This window comes from Microtus oregoni, unplaced genomic scaffold (assembly GCF_018167655.1).
Source record: "Microtus oregoni isolate MIOR12 unplaced genomic scaffold, Mior012 000003F_ref0000135, whole genome shotgun sequence".
In the NCBI taxonomy this organism is placed as follows: Eukaryota; Metazoa; Chordata; class Mammalia; order Rodentia; family Cricetidae; genus Microtus; species Microtus oregoni.
The window spans coordinates 61,586,003-61,603,443 of record NW_024543062.1 but is presented as its reverse complement, the minus strand read 5'-3'; the positions used below and the strand labels follow the sequence as shown (position 1 = coordinate 61,603,443).

Here is a 17,441-nt window from a genome sequence, read left to right as displayed (position 1 = left end):
TGTGCAGAAGTTTAGAAAATAGATGAATACCAATTCTAGTAGGCTTGTTCTTTTTTGTTAATTTTTAAATAACTTTTTATTTTATGTGCATTGGTGTCTCACCTGCATGTGTGTCTGTGTGAGGGTGTCAGATCCCCCGGAACTGAGTTACAGATAGTTGTGAACTGCTGTGTGGGTGCTGGGGATCGAACCCAGGTCCTCTAGCAGAGCAGCCAGTGCTCTCAACTGTTGAGCCATTTTTCCAGTTCTTTAGCCAAACATTTCTGAGTGCTCACGTATGCCGGGGCTCTGCCAGAAATGAAATACAGGTAGTAGAATAAGCTGCCATGTCAATAGAGACTGTACTTTTGTTTCCCCGCCACCCAGACCTGAATAATCATACAAAAAAATATCTTAATTACAACACTGTTTGGCTATTGAATGGCTCAGGCATATTCCTAGCTGGCTCTTACATCTTAAATTAACCCATTTCTATTATTTTATATTTTACCACAAGGCTTGTGGTTACCTCACATCTTGCTTTCTTGGGTGGCTACACGGCGTCTGCCTGATTCCACTTTCTTTCTTCCTGTATTCAGTTTAGTTTTCCCGCCAATTATATTCTGCCCTGCAATAGGCCAAAGCAGCTTCTTTATGGTAATAACACATATTCATAGCTATAGAAGGGAATACTATTTTAATTAATGGAGGTTACTGATTAATGTGAAATAGTATAAGTATGTATGTGTATTTTTTGTGTTCCCATAAAGGCGCGGAGCTCAAGCCAAAGAACCAAGATTGTTGAGGAATATTTTTAGACACTCGAATAAACACTTGGCTTCATTTTCATCATCACTTCTGCACAGGTTCTTGAGTCATGTGGAGATCAGTTTATACAAAAAAGCCAGAGTAACATATAATTAATGACAAAGGAGAGAGAGGGAAATGGCTTCACTTTCTTCCAGAGTGGAATCCTTGACAATTTTTAATTTTATATTTAATTATATTTTATAATTATAGAAAAAAATTAAGAATAATACAAAGAGGGGCTGGAGAGATGGCTCAGTGGTAAAGAGCATTGCCTGCTCTTCCAAAGGTCCTGAGTTCAATCCCCAGCAACCACATGGTGGCTCCCAACCATCTGTAATGAGGTCTGGTGCCCTCTTCTGGCCTTCAGGCACACAAACAGAAAGAATATTGTATACATAATAAAAAAAAATTAAAAAAAAAGAATAATACAAAGAGTAGCATATACCATTTTACCTAGATTGAAAGTATGGTTATCATAGCATACACTTACTTCATATATTTCTTTTTCTTTTCATGTGCAATTTACCGTGTTTGTGTTCCTGAAACACTTCAGAATAACTTGTAGACATGGTATTCTTTTATCCCTAAATATTTCAGTGGGTGTCTGCCAAAATTATCCTTGTTTTTTTAATATAGTTGCAGTGTGATTGTCAAAATCAGACCATGATAATACTTAATCCATAGTCATTCAGATTTTACCAGTTGTTTAAAAAGTCCTTTTGAGAAAGGAAAATTCACAATTGTGTAGTTATCTCAAAGTGTCCTTTAATGGAGAATAAATTCTAAGTCTTTGTACTTTATAACATTTTTTTAAAGCATTTGACCCAAAAATTGCTACTGAATTTGCTACTCTAATCTTCTGATAATACTGTCTGTGATTTGATTCGGGTTACAAGCTTTGGTAGAAGTGCTGTCGGGGTTACTGTCATGGTTTGCTCAGTATGCCACTTGTTGGTGATTTGCTCTGTTACTGATAATAATAACTTTGATCAAGTGCTATATAACAGGTTTCTTAATTTTTTATGTAACTCTTAAAGCTATTCTGTCCTGTGCTTTGAAATTAAAGGACATATCATGGAGACATTTTAATTCTGTGTATAATTACCAGTAGTTTTATCATCTATTGATAATTCTTGTTTGAATCATTTTATTAGGAGGAGGAGGATAGTCCCAAAGAGTCATTTTTCTAATTCTCTGAGTCCTTATACATTTTTTTTGCATGGGATTTTGTAGAAGGTTGTTTATATCACTGTGGACTGGATTTTTATTTCCTTCAGTAGTTTACCTTAACATTTTTATTTATCTCTGTGTTCATGGTGTCTTTTATTTGATTATTGACATTATGTCAAACTGGATCCTGTGTCATTATGACATGTTTTATTTTCATTTCTTTATAGTGTAAAATGGTCCAGGCTCAGACTGAGCTTGCCTTGTTTCTGCTCTAGAAAGTCATTTCTTTAGAGAGTCCTGATTGCATTTAGTATGGAATTTGATCTAGAAACAATGGTTGCTTATGCATGCTATTTGTTACTGGAGTTTAACTATTTATCTCTGTCAGCAAAGGTAGTAGACAGAGGTAGGTCTAGGAACCAACACCCATGTACTTATACTTTCTTTCTCCATTTATATTTAGATGCTTCTCTATTTATGATAGGATAACATTCTGATAAATTCATAGTAAGCTGGAAATATCATAAGTTGAAAGTGCATTTAATACACTTAATTTAATAAGCTCCATAACTTAGCAATATAGCACATTTTGGAGTATTAATTATTTATACTTGTGATCACAAGTTGGTGATTGCCCAGAATCACCAGAGTCATACTGCCTGTGGCTATCCAGGAATAAATTAAAACTCAAAATTTAGAATATAGTTTCTGCTGAATGCTTATTGCTTTGACACCATTGTGAAGTAAAAAGGAAAAAAAACGTTTAAATTCAACCATTATTAATCCAGAAACTATCTCTACTTATTTATATTAAAGCCTGTGAGTTCACATTAATCTTCAGTTCTGTTCTGATGTCAAATGTTTTATTTAAATGTTCCCACTTTCCACTTTTGTAATTCTCTTCTCTGAACAGTGAGGAGTCTAGTCCTATTAGCCATAATGTATTTAATTAGTTTTTCTGTCCTAGACTGTAGACAGAATGTAGTTTCATAATTGCTAACTCACACTTTTGACAATACTGACTCAGTTGTTATACTGGCTTAGAGTATTCAAGTTTTTGTTTTCCAGACAAAATTGTGTTCAAAGAGTTGTTCCTTAGTGCTTTCTCCCTCAAACTTTCACTGTAGTCATATTATTTATTGGAAATACAATTCTATTTATATTTAATTTTTCTTCTCCAGGTTGAGAACTTAATTAAAATTCTTGCTTCCAAATCTTTTTCTTGACCAGAGATCAAAAAACCTTAATAAAGTGCCATGTGTGGTGGCGCACACCTTTATCTCAACGCTGAGAGATAGTACTCTGAATCAGAGCTCTGGTTTTGGGGCCAGCCTGGTCTACAGAGTGAGTTCCAGGACAACCAAGGCTACACAGAGAAACTGTCTCAAAAACCGAAAAGAAAAGGGGGGGGGGGGAGAGAAAAAAAGCTTAAGAAAAAACAAGGGACATGTTCATCCATAGGTTATGTCAGGATATTAATGAAAGTCAGCAATGGGGTCACATAAGTCAGATGATGAATGTACTCAAGGGCTGTCTGTGGATTTGTCTCCCTGTTTCTGTTTATTGGATGTGGGCCCCTGCCAGTTTCTCTTCGTATGACTATGCTTACCTTCTCCCTTCCCATCTAGGCAGTCTAACAGTCTTTTACAGTTAGGGGACCAGAACCAGAATCCAGTTTTTATCTCAGGTTTGTGCTGTGATCGTGTAGACCATTTACCCTCAGCTCATGTCACATGGTGTAGGACCTTTTGCAATCTTGATCTGTTCTAGGGCATTCTTCTGTAGATAACTAACCCTGCAGAATTTTAACCCTGGTTGCTAGACTGTCCCTAATTCTCTGTTCTAATGCCCCTTATTTTTCCTTGCTGGCTTTCTTACCCAGACAGACTGGCTTCTCCAACAACTATTACAGTAATTCTGACCTGGTTATTGTCCGTCTCTCTGAAGATGACTTCAGGATTCTCCTTCCAAAGCCTTACCTAACCCTCATCCCTCCACCTCCCACACACTCATTCTATTTCTTTTTCCTCCAGATACCTGTAACCTGGTTAGTGCTGTTGTTTCCAGCTGTTCTGAATCTTCCTGCAGCCTAAATTCAAATGCAGATGGGCTTAAATCTTTGATACTGTACTCATTTCTACAGCCTAAAAACAAATTGCTAAAAAAGGATCAGGGTTTGGTTTTTCTATCTTCTCAGTTCCTTCATTTCCCCTTGCCTCTTCCCTCATAATCCCTCATCACTTTCCCTTTTTCTTTGTATGCCTTCCTTAGAAAAGACTAGTTCCTAAATCTTTTGCTCCATTTTCATTCCCTCCATGTTCATGGGTTTTAGCTATTTATATGGCTCTATTGACAACCAAGCTGGAGATGCTGATGTTTTTCTAATTGCACTGCTTCTGAATCTTTTATTTAGGGCTAAGAGATTTGTGTCCTTTTGATCATGTAAAGGAAATGAGGTTCAACTTCTGTCAGTGGTCAAGAAGTTATCCACTTAAGAATGATGGTGCTCTTCTATTGATTTTATCCATCAGAGTGCAAAAAGGAGCCAGTTCTGCTGCCTGCCTGCCTGCCTTGCCTAGTGTGTGTAGGTACTTCCTGTAGATATCAAGCATGTCACTTAGGAAACAAGTAACATTGTGTCTATATCATCATTTTCAAAATCTTTCTTCTTGGAACTTGCTAATCTCTTTCTTTCCATGTTCCTTAGAAATTTGTTTAGGTCAGCATTTCTAGTCACTGTAAATATGAGAAGAAATCCATATAGTGGGACTATTTATTATTCAGATGCACAACAAAGATAGTGGCTGTCAACTGTAGAGTGTCAGGAAGAAGATAGTGCAAAATGTAGTAATTATGGGATGCCCAGTGTGACCAGAATGCTAAACACTTCTAAGGATTGTCCTGAAAAGAGGTTCTCAGGGAATGGCTTCCAGAAGTTGAGGGAATTCTTTATTTACATGGAAATTAGGAAGTTTGTGTTCAAATACTGTCCTAGCTTTATCTCTCCTTCCAATTCCTGTGTGTGTGTGTGTGTGTGTGTGTGTGTGTGTGTGTGTTTGTGTGTGTGGTGGTGGTGGTGGTGGTGGGAGTGGTGTGCACCTCCATTCATAAGCGTATGAAGGCCAGAGATCATTAGTGTTTTCCTTTATCCCTTGGTACCTATTATTTTGTTTTTTTTTTTTTTTAAAAGATAAGTTTTCTCACCTACAACTTGACCTTTTGGCTAGACTAGCTAGCTAAACAAACTCCCAGAATCCTTCCTCTACCTGTCTTTCCCCCAATATTGGGGTTACAGATGTGCATCACCATCCTCGTGTGCGTGTGCGTGTGTGTGTGCTGGGGTTCTGAACTCAGGACCTTGCACTTGCACATCAAGTGCTTCTTACCCAATTAGTCCTCTTCCCAGCGCCTCTCCCCTCAATTCATTTTCTTTCTTCCTCCTTTCTCCCTCACTTCCGTCTTTGGAAAAAAATACTTTGAAGAGATTTTCAGATTCTTAAAAGGGGCTTGGGTATCTGACCATCTCCTTGAATTTAGGACATTGCCTTAGACTTCTAACCTGTATTATAAGCTCAAACACAGGTGTACTCATACAAATAAACAAATATGCCGGCCATGGTTGTTCACAACTATAATCCACATACTTGAGAAACTGAGGCAGGGGAACATGAATTCTAAACTAGCCTGGGCTACATAGTGGGACCCTGATTAAAGCAAACAGCTAGGAGAACAAAGTAAATCAACAAAAGAGCAGAAAAATACAAGACAATGTGCATTTATATTATTAACCAAGAACATCTCTTTCAAAAATAAATTTTTCTATATATAGTATATACTGATATCTTGTTGTTTGAAAAAAATATTACTGAGTTATATGTCTGTGTGTGGACATTGGATCCCTTGGAGCTGGAGTTACAGGTGGTTGTGAGCTGCCTGGCATGGGTACTGGGATCTAAATGTGGGTCCTTTACAAAGCAATACTCACTCTTAGTCACTGAGCCATCTTGCCAGCCCCAGGATGCTTTCTACTGACCACACTTGTGTGCTATTTTGTTATTCTGCTCTACTGTTTTCTAGGGATTGGGGATTGGGGAGAAGAAAGCTAGTTTTAAGTTAATCATTATTTTAGCTATATTAGACTCCTCTTCCATTGACTGAAAAACATTCCTATAAGAACATTAGTTCTAAAGTGTTTTTTGCAGTGTGCAGAATTACCTGAAATGCTTATTTTAAAAGGAGGGTTCCTGGGCATTACTCCAGCTCACAGATTAAGCAAGCATCCAGGTGATTGATTCTGTTGCAAGGTCACTTAGAGAAACTGCTCTCTTAGGAACTTAGGAGCCTGGCTCTTGAAAGTTTTAGTTTACATGCTTGCTTAGAAATGGTTGATAGAGGCCCGGCGGTGGTGGCGCACGCCTTTAATCCCAGCACTTGGGAGGCAGAGGCAGGCAGATCTCAGTGAGTTCGAGACCAGCCTGGTCTACAGAGCTAGTTCCAGGACAGGCTCCAAAGCCACAGAGAAACCCTGTCTCGAAAAACAAAAAAACAAAAAAAAAAAAAACAAAAAAAAAAGAAAAAGAAAGAAAGAAATGGTCTATAGTAGGATTTAAATCCGGATTGAGAATCTTCCATTTTAGAGTGACCCAAATCATCTATACAGTGACTCCTGGATCTTACTGTGCTGTAACAGTTTTCTTTTTAAAATGTCTGTTATGGTTCTTATACAGCAGAAAACATTTTAACTAAAGCCACAGAATAGAGAATGAAGGAACTGAACTGAAAGATCCTTTTACAGAGTGACTGGGTATGGCACAACCCTCTGGTAGGTGCCTAGAGCCAGTCCCAAATTAGAATGGGTGGGATTCAAAACTGTTTTCTCTTCACTTGCCTTTCATGTATAACCACATGCAGTGTGTCAACATGTTTTCTGGCGCCGCTAGTCACCAGCAGCTTTGCTCCCTCTGGGTTCATGGACCCTTGGTATTCCTGTTATGTGTTGTCTTAGAATAGCTCTGTGCTCTGGGGAGCCAAGCATTGTCCATTAACTCTTTCAGCACTAGTTCTTTATAGACACTAACTCAGGCTTTTTGACTGAAATATAGCCACCACCACAATAAGAAAATGGCTGCCAGTCAAGAGACCTGGGCCCTTGTCTTGTTCCACCGCTATTTGGGTGACCTCAAGATCCCTGAGTATCATTTTTCTCCCATAGAAAATGATAGGTTTGGTTTGGACTCTACACCATCTTGAAAGTCTCTTCTACTCCTGAAATTGCATGATTCTATTTTTTGTACCCTCTGGCTTTTCTCTTTACACTTTAAACTTTTTCCCTTTCAAGTCTGGGCAAGATTGGGTGCAACAGATTTACTGAACTTGGAATCTCCCTAGAACCAGGTGATATGTTAGTAGTAGCTAAACATATTCCTATTTAGTGCACTGACGTAGTCTAAATGTAGCAAACATAATTGATAGTAATATTTAGGAGAAGACCTGAGAAGTTTGAGGTGTGTTTGTCTGTAGGAAAATTACAACTTTATTGGTGCTGTTTTGTGAGTGCAAATTTATTGAGTGGGCTGTCAAGTAGTAATAACAGTTGTTAAAGCAATAAGTGATGGTGATACTGAATCATGGCTGGAGAATACTTCCTGTGAGTAAAGCTTTTACATGAACATCACTTTGATTTAATGTTAACAGGAGCCAGATGATTAGGCATTGGATCTGTTGTTTCCATTTATATTTTTAAACAGGAAAAGAAAATGTCAAGCCTGCAGTACATTTGTTACTTAAGATTACCTGGCTATCAAGTGACAGCTGAATCTGGGTCTTAGGGTGCTTTATACAAAATACTTCCTTGCTGGAATAGAGTCATTATTCATCCAAATTCCATAAGGAACTAAACTCAAAATCTGACCTACTAACCTGGAAACTGACTAGAACATTCTTATACTACCCAGCCCTTTAAAGTTTCACTAATGAAGTATTAACCTGGCTATTAATATGTCTGGGCTTGGAGCACACAAGCCCATGGGGATACATATTCAGTCACTCCGCAGCCACTCAGAGAATAAACATGAGATACAACATATAAGAAGTAGTAAATGGTATATGAAGCTGCTCTGAGGACTGTATGGCTTTGTTCCATTTTTCTTTGGTTTCAAACTATTTTCCTCATTGTTATCATGAGTTGTATAAAGGGACTCTTTCTCCCAAGAACATGTGTTTAGAAAAGGGGGGTACCCTTATGGATGCCCTTTTTTACCAATGGGTTGTTAGTACTTGACATATGTAACTCCTTCTGGCTGGAAATTAGTAACTTACTGGCTATATATCAAATTTCTGTACTTGTGTCTGGTGCCTGGAAGATGTCTGCTCCTAAAGGGAGCGTTTGATGATTTGAAACAGTATGTGAATTTCAGAATGATGCCATTCTATTTTGGTACTTGTAGGTATTTTTTCTGTAGCGTGAATGACCAGAACTGAGCCAGGCAGTGTGTCTCAACCATTTTCCAAGGTTTTATTTATTTTAAAAATCTGCTAACACATCTGTGATTTTCTCTATATAGTTGTCATTACGTACACGGCTTCTGGTGACATCTTAATTAACTAGAGAGGGAAAAACTAAAGATATAATTGTGTAATTGTTCACAGATTTTCCTATATAGAACATGTGGATCCAACTGAAAATTCAATAGCAATGATTATAAATTTTTTCAGTTGAGAAGCCAAATGACTTTGTGTCTTTGGTCATTGTTCATATCTTTACTGTATCTTTTTCTTGCTATATTTTAATTCTGTTGACTATTTATTCTTCAGACCTTTTGATGGGTCACTATATTTTTTGAGTCAGGGTATCATTGTATAGTTCTAGCTAGCCTGGAACTTGGCAGCAATTTTTCCTGCCTCTACCCTCCAAATTCTAGGATTGTAGTAATAAACTATATATAGTATTGATCATTGATTATTATGGTGTGCCTTGAGAGAGGTATGTTTAACGTTCAAATGACAGAAGTTGAGTTCATAGTTTATGTTCACCAGTATTTAGATCATATCTATAGTATACAAGGAGAGTAGGGTAAAGAAGGGAAAGACTCCAGGTCTGCAGAAGTCATAAAGAAGGCTGTCAAAAGACAGACCTTCTAATTTAGTCAAATGAGGGTTTCTCAATGGGCTCTTTTATATATACACAAACAGCAAGATCAATATAAACAAGATGAGGGTTTCACCCACAAGGACAGTTTAGGAGGAAGAAGCCATGTTTTAGTTCTAAGAAGTCCACAAATATGGATTGATATAAGAAACAAGAATGGTGAACCTTTTTTAGCCCTAGTCCACATAACAGGGTTTGGCACATTGTTAACTACTCATTTTTTGTTGAGTGAATGAATGAAATAAAAAGAGATTGGAAACTCAGAAGGAACCAGAAATAAGATGTCAGAAATCTAGGCAAGAGCTTGGGATGGCAGAGATGGGTTTGGAGTAAACCTCCTGTTTGTTCTCAGGGTACCCACTGAACTGTCTTGGATGATGGGAAGAGCCTCCAGCTGTCTCCTCTCCCCTGAGGTCAATGTGCTGTGGAGTGGTTGAAGGGAAGGCAGAGTCTCTGTTGGATCATATTTAGGACCTTGCTTAGTTCTCTGTTTTAACCCAAAAGAACTGTGGTCTCATATGCACTAAGTAAGTGGTTGCTAAACATTTAGCAGGTGTGTAAGACACTATTGGTCCGGTTGTATACTTCAAGGCAGATTCCTAGTTTGGAAGGAGGGAAAGGAAAGCATGCCTCTCTCCCAAGGTTATAGCTAAGCTTCATGGGAGTACTCCAGAGCTACAAGAATCCCATTTGCTCTTGCTCTTTCCCCAAGCCAGATTAGAGGGGGCAGTTAGATTGTTTTAAGACACGTAGACAGCTTATTGAATCCTTTCTAATCATCTGTCTAGGCAAGTATGTGGCTCTAACTTGAAATTTTGAAAGCTTCTTTCTTCACATAGTGTATATTGGTTTTGCTTTTGGTACTTCTCTGTTCCTGTCTCTGAGCTTTCCTACTCTGATCTCATTGTTGGCAGAGCTGAAGCCACAGCTGTGATAAATCCAGAGAAATGTGCCCACCCCCTGTCTGCCCGCTTGTCTTTGAAAGGTACCTTCAGGCTGCCACTGTACTACTGTGACACACAACCAGCAGCTCCCATTATAGTGAGAATCTTTTTAAGTCAGTTTCTGCCTTGGTGATTTGATTTTTAAATTCTCTCCTTTTTTAACACCTTCCCTAGCAAATCCAATCCATCCTCTGGCTTATCTGGGTCAGCAAGGGTCTGATTTTATGCACAGCGCTGTCAGACCACAAATCCGCTGCAGCTTTTCCTCTATCGAGGTTGCCTGTTTCTGTCAGCATCAGCAAAATGCATAATAAAGAAAATAAGCCAGAAAGGCTAATAACACTCATCTGAATAAAATAATCTCTTTGACTGCTTCAGTTCATTTCATTTTAATCAAAGTGCCAGGAGGGAATTTAGGTTTGCATTTTTTTATTTATTTTATTTCTTGCATTCAGCTTCTTTCTTATCACTAGTTTGCTGTCAAACCATCACTAAATGAGTTCTTTTATCATGCATATACCTGTTTTTTTAATCTTTCTCATTGGATACTTAATAACATAAACTGAATGATGAATTTAACTCATTCAGAGTTTAGTCTGTCATTGCAGAACTGTTATCTAAAAGTGAGAAATTATATCCTTAGATGCATTGATAATTGCCAGCTTTTTAGAAATTGGCAGGTCTGAGAGGGATTCTGCTATGGGACTTTGGAAGTTTCTGGTGCTTCTGGGATTCTGGGCTCCCTTTGAATTCTTTGTCAACCTCAGCACCCAGTGCCCACTGAGGAACACAGGACTATTGTTGTACCTTGTCTCTTTGGGAAACTATAGTGGAGTACTGAAGTCTGCTTTCCTTTTGGTATATCTTTCATGTCTTCCCAGACACATACAGCTGCTTGGTTAATTGCCTGTCACTGTCTTATCCCAACTCTGATTTGCAAAGGGTTATGCACTTTTAGCAGGCTGCTTTCTTGGCTGTGGCCCAGTGCCTGTTGAGGAACATGTTGGAAATGGATGAAAGCTAAGTCTTCATTTGTTTGGAAATGAAAATAATAATATTTCTCACATTTGCATAGTATTTTGTGTTGCTAAAGTTCTCTTACATCCGTCATCTCAGCTGATCTACAACAGCCTTGAGAAAGGGCAAATAATAGGTTGTGGACAAGGAGGGAACCTCAGTACAGTCATGCGGAAGCTCAAGCCATCCACTAACACCAAACTACGCTCTGCAGAGCCGCAAATGTAGACGTTGTTAATTAACTGCCATTGCCAACTGGAGGAGCTTCTGGGAACTTAGGCAGTGATCTATTGAAGATCTTTCAGGAGCTCGATGGGGCACTGGCCATTTTGTAGATGAGCTGGTAGAAAATTGATGGGACTTGTGGTGATTTTGTATGTCAGTTTATTGAAACAACCATAGGAAATATGAAAGGTGTGGTAATATATAATGTAGAGATTTTATGATCATGGAGCTGCTTTTTCCTTGGCCATCTTAGAAATCCTTCTAGCCATCTGTTTGTTTTTTTTTTTTTCATCTGTTGTTAAGTATTTGAGCATCCATAGATGTAATCTGTATTGAGGAAGAAAAACTGGGCTTGTGTCTTCAAATTAATGTTCATGATTCAGTTCCATGGGTTTATCTTGTCCAGTATGTTTGTAAGATAATCCCTTCTGTAGGTGCACACGGGCTTATGACTTTCTGGGTTTCCTTTCTTTTGATTAGTCATCTCTTCTGCAACACAATGCAGTATTTTCTTGATCTTCCTGAATTTTTTTAAATAAGAAAAATAACTTTTGGATAGTTTGTCTACCTTTTAGGGATTAATATTAAAGAGGTTCACAGCTGTGTTCAGTACATTCCTAAGGGATGCATACCCCTTTCTTTAGATGTCCTGGCATTATACAGCCTGAGACTGGAGGTGGGGTGGGGGTGAAGAACAGGGAAAGCAGAGACATTGTACTAACAAATGCTAGATGGAAAAGATATAAAGACAAATTTTAATCTCCTAACCAAATGAAGTTCCCTCAGTTTTATCGACTCCAAATCAAAGAAGCCTGCAAAACTACTAGAGCAGGAAGCCATCCAGCAGAGCCTTCCTGTGCTCCCTTCCAGTAGAGCTTCCTGCTCTGTAGGGCCTTGCTATACCACTGTGAAAAAATGCCTCGTTGACTTGCTTATTTTCCAAACTGAAGTGTGTTGCAGCTCACTTTTTGACTAGTTGTAGGATTTAAACAGTAATGTAAAGGACACCGTAAATGAATCCTACTTCTCTTTTCTCTCCTAAAAGAAACCCAACTTCAAGGTGTATAGCTATCTATCTGTTCAGATTAGTAATGCAGACAGAGCAGGTAATTGATATGCTTTGGGAATCACATTTTCATTTGAATAAAGACTTAGAACTTTATGGCTCTACCAAAGCATGAATGTTAGGAATACATATATTCAAATACAGTTTTTTTTCTTAATTATATAGGACTTGAGATAATGGCTTAGTCAGTGCTGTCCAAAACAACCCTCTTTATATGTGTTACATGGAACTAGGGAGTCTTCTGTGAATTTTTTCATGGCAGATATCTTCAACGTTGTTTCTGTGGAATCCTATTGTGGGCAAACTTGTAGAGGTTTTAGTCTGTAGTATTTCATAGATTTTGTCTCTGATAAGATGATTTTTAAAATTACTTTTAATTATGTGTATGTGTACATGTGTGGGTTTATATACATGAGTGCAGGTGCCCATGGATGTGAGAAGAGGGATCCAATCCCCTGGAGTCCAAGCTAGGAGTGCTTGTGAGCTACCTGTTGTGGGCCGTAGGCACTGAACCCAGGTCTTCCACATGAGCAGCCAGTCCCTTAACCACTGAGCCATCCCTCCAGCCCCTCTGATAGATAAACTCTTTAACTTTGATGACCAGATGACCTAACTCTAAGATGTGTACTGTGGAGAGACAGTCTGATGCATTCTAGTCAGACAATACCGAACTGTGGACTCTGACTTCCCCTTGCTCTTTATTGATGTGAGAGAATGACAATTCCTGTGAGCTTCAGTTTTCTAATTATTAAAATGAATTGGCTTATACCCCTTAAGGCTCATTCCTGCAGCTACTCTCTTCCTCCAGCTAAGCTCAACCTCTCCAAATAGTAGCTGGGGTACAGAAAGTACAAAAATATATGTGCCTGGGGCAGGGAGCATTTCCCATTCAAATCATAGCAGTAGGCTTTAGGGAAGATAGCCTTGTTTCTGCTTCTGCTTTGATTACTGTGATTTTTGTGATATGTACTATCATCATAGCTGCTGGCCCTGCCTCCTTACTAACACTTAATTTTTTTTCTTCCATTTCTCTGCAGGAAAGACCAGAATGTCCTCTCTCCAGTAAACTGCTGGAACCTCCTCTTAAACCAGGTGAAGCGGGAGAGCAGGGATCATACCACCCTGAGTGACATCTACTTGAATAATATAATTCCTCGATTTGTTCAAGTCAGCGAAGACTCAGGAAGACTCTTTAAAAAGGTATATGGATATATGTCCCTAGTCACAAAGGTTCTTGGCTGGAGCAGTGGCACAGCTTTGTAAATAAGAGAAAAAATATTTTCTTTCACGTAGCAGGTTTTCCACTGACCATTCTATACCACATAGTCTTAAAGAAAAAGAATATTTGAAGTGGCAAACGTTTTAACCTTCTAGATAATCCTGGGAAGACACAGTCGTGGATCAGCACCATTAGCCATAAGCTTTTTGTACTGATACTGTTCTGGGAGCTTCCTTTGTGCTTTGCGAAACTCTTGGGACCTAGGGATCTTTAGTGTTGTGTCATGTTTTCCTCATCTAGTTCCCTTACCAATTCCTATATGTTTATATTTTGAATTTAGTTTTTCTTTCTAACTTCTGTCTTAGCCAATTGGACTCCAGGATTTGGTTATTCTCAGCATGGACACCTTACTGCTTTCTGAAACTTGATTGTTACTTAATTTATTGCCTATAGATTGAGAAATTTGACCAAAGAAAAGCTGAAAATAATTGTCATAAACTTAAGACCTTTTTATCAAATACCCCTTTTCCTATTAGTACTGGAACTAGCCTCTTGGAACTCAGGAACCCCCCTTTCTTAAGCTCTCAGTGGAGTCATTCTTTCATGAGACTTGGTTATAAATGCTAGCAGAGACTCTGAATACTGTACAAAGTAGTAGTCTTAATCAGTGTTGTATTGCTGTGAAAAGATGCCATGACCAGAGCAGCTTTTATAAAAGAAAATATTTAATTGGAGCTTGCTTACAGTTCCAGAGATTTAGTCCATTTTCATCTGGTAGGGAACATGCTGCCACACAGGCAGACATGGTGCTGGAGAAGTAGCTGAGAGGCCTACATCCAAATCCAGACAGCAAGAAAATAAAGAGTCTAGGACTGACTTGGTCTTTTAAAACCATAAAGCCCACCCCCAGTGACATACTTTCTACAAAAAGGCCAAATCTACTCCAACAATCCGCTCAAGAAGTGCCACTCCCTAATGACTAAGCATGCAAATCTATGAGCTTCTGGGAGCCATTCTTATTCAGTCCTTCACATCTACCATGTCTGACATTCCCCAGAGAATTTCCAGAAAGTGAATGTCACAGGGAGAGATTATATACAGCTATTTATTTGCTGACTTCTAGATGACAACATCCAGTATTAAGATTAGAGGCTAAGTGAGAAAGTAGTTTAATAATCAGAATGGTCATTGATGTGGTTGTAGCTCTTAATCAATTTCCTAGTTTTTAACATTGGACAGTGTTTCAGGTTTGATTAGACTTGGAAGTAGTACCGGATTTCTTCCATTTTTACTGTCCTGAACAAAAGACTGAGTACTATTCTGTATTTAACTGTATCTATGAAGAGGCAGTCTCTGTGTTTAGAGGTGGGGTATTGAGGGTATAACATCTGAAAAAGAGGGAAAGGTAACTCCTGTCAACACTCACTGACAGTCTATTGTGACCCTGCTGTTCGGGGCACTTAGTGCCATCTCTGTGGTTTCCAGCATCTGCTCTGTAACACACAGTAATGTATGTTTCTGTGACTGAAATAACTTTTTTAGATGGACTCTCAGCTGTAATCTCTTTTGCTCTTTGTGACCTTGACACCTGCTTAGATTATCTTTTTTGAGACAGGATTTCTTCTGCGTAATAGTTCTATCTGTCCTGGAACTAGCTCTTGTAGACCAGGCTGGCCTCGAACTCACAGAGATCCACCTGCTTCTGCCTCCTGAGTGCTGGGATTAAAGGTGTGTGCCACCACCACCCCCCCAGCTTGCTTAGACTGTTTTAAACAGCCCTGCAAAACTGGTGGTTTCTGCCTTCATTTTCTCTGTTCATCTGAGAACAGTAATTCCATGAGAGGTGTTTGCCTAACTTAATTTGGGGCAGTCTGTTGGCTTCCTTTTCTTCTAGTCTTGGAGTATATTAGTTCCTTTTCTGTTGTTATGATAAAACAATATGGCGAAAGGCACCTTATAGAAAGAAGGGCTTATTGGACATATGGTTGTAGAGCACTAAAGAGTCCATGATGGTGGAGAAGCATGGCAGTAGACATCAGGCGTGGTGGTAGGAGCAGGGAGCTGAGAACTCACATCTCATGCAAGTGTGAAGCAGAGATTAAATTGAAAGTGGAGTGAGGCTTTGCTCTCAAAGCACACCCCAATGACTAGTTCCTCCAGCAAGACTGCAGCACCTAAACATCCCAAATAGCACCAACAGCTGGGGATCAAGTGCTGAAATGTCCAAGACTATGGGGGACATTCTTCATTACAGAGAGAAATTAGCTGAGAGAGATTTGTAGCCTGTCCACATCTCAGAGAAGTCTGTGGTAGCAATAGCCAGATATCAAAGCTACTAGTATTCCTGGCTCCTCAGGTACCCATCTACATTTCACCAGAGATCTGAGGCATGTTAGCCTCTAGAAAGAAAAATCTTTCCATTAATAACATTACTAACCAGGACCTCAAGGTTGACCTCTGTAAGCTGTGTTCTTACATTGATGATGTAAAGAAAAATTCTCAAGATTGTTTATGATACTTCATAGAACAGTGGTTCTCAACATTCCTAATGTTGCACCCTTTTAATATAGTTCCTCATGTTGTGGTGATCCTAACCATAAAATTATTTTCATTGCTACTCTATAACTGTAATTTTGCTACTGTTAGGAATTGTATTGTAAATATCTATATCTTCTGATGGTCTTAAATGACCCCTGTAAAGGTCATTCAACCCTGGGTTGAGAACCACTGTCATAGAAGAAAAACAAACATATGATAAGTTTGTAGCTTAGTACATTTTCACAAACAGAATACACCTATGCAACCAGCTCCCTGATCAGGAATCAAAACATTTCAGTATTCCAAAAGACTTATCTTCCTTTCCCAATTCCGGATGCCCTAGGAGCAGCCACAGCACTTATTTCTAATAGCAAACTTCGGTTGTGCATAGATTCATATTTTGTATGAATAGAATCATGCAGTATTATAGACTTGGCCTGGTTTCTCTCGTTATTGTCTTTAAGCATATTATAATTATAATTGTATAAATGCAGATCATAAGACTGTTTCTTGGTTTTTGTAACTTGGTTTCAATATATTATTACTAATTAGAGATATAAATAGGATTATGGAATGGCCAGTGTTTATTATTCTAAAATCTCTTTTCTCTTCCCCTTGGGGTCCCAGTGAATGGAAAGAACTCTCCACAAAGTTGTCTAATAGATAAGAAAAGACTCATTCTGTTTGAATTGGGTGAGAGCCTTTCTGCTTTCTAGTTCTAGGCAAAAACACATTCTTCAACCAGCTTTCTGCTATCTTGTGTAGAGTCTATTGCACCTGAAGAATTAGACCTCCAGTGGTAAAGATAGAAATCAGATAAGAGACCATCTTTTCTGTTTTATGATGCTTTGTGCTTCATAAAAGATGAATAAGAGCCGGGCGGTGGTGGCGCACGCCTTTAATCCCAGCACTCGGGAGGCAGAGGCAGGCGGATCTCTGTGAGTTCGAGGCCAGCCTGGTCTACAAGAGCTAGTTCCAGGACAGGAACCAAAAGCTACGGAGAAACCCTGTCTCAAAAAAATCAAAAAAAAAAAAAGATGAATAAGATCAGAGATCTTTTCCAAGGGACCTTTCTCATGCTGGATCTGCTGCTAACTTTGAGAAACTGAATTCAAGACCTGAACTTCATTATATGCTTCAGTTCTCTAAAGATAGAAACAACACCCCCCCCCTCAGAAAAAAACCAATTTGGGTTATAGATCTTCATGGTACCTCCATCCTACACTATAGATTTCTTCTGAAAGGTTGTAGACCCTGAGATAAAGACAAACACAAGTGGAGTGTGAGTATAGAGCGAGCTGACTTATGCAGTAGAAAGGCCACATT

The 17,441-nt window shown here is 38.8% G+C and overlaps 1 protein-coding gene across 6 annotated transcripts in view; it reads left to right on the top strand.

Moving 5' to 3' along the window:
* Srgap2 (SLIT-ROBO Rho GTPase activating protein 2) overlaps positions 1-17,441 on the top strand; it is a 217,218-nt gene that overhangs the window by 97,180 nt on the left and 102,597 nt on the right. For all 6 annotated transcript variants that reach the window (XM_041648002.1, XM_041648000.1, XM_041648001.1 and 3 more), the window contains exon 4: positions 13,396-13,558. In XM_041648002.1, coding sequence (XP_041503936.1) covers positions 13,396-13,558 — 163 coding nt within the window. The remainder of the gene's footprint in view (positions 1-13,395; positions 13,559-17,441) is intronic.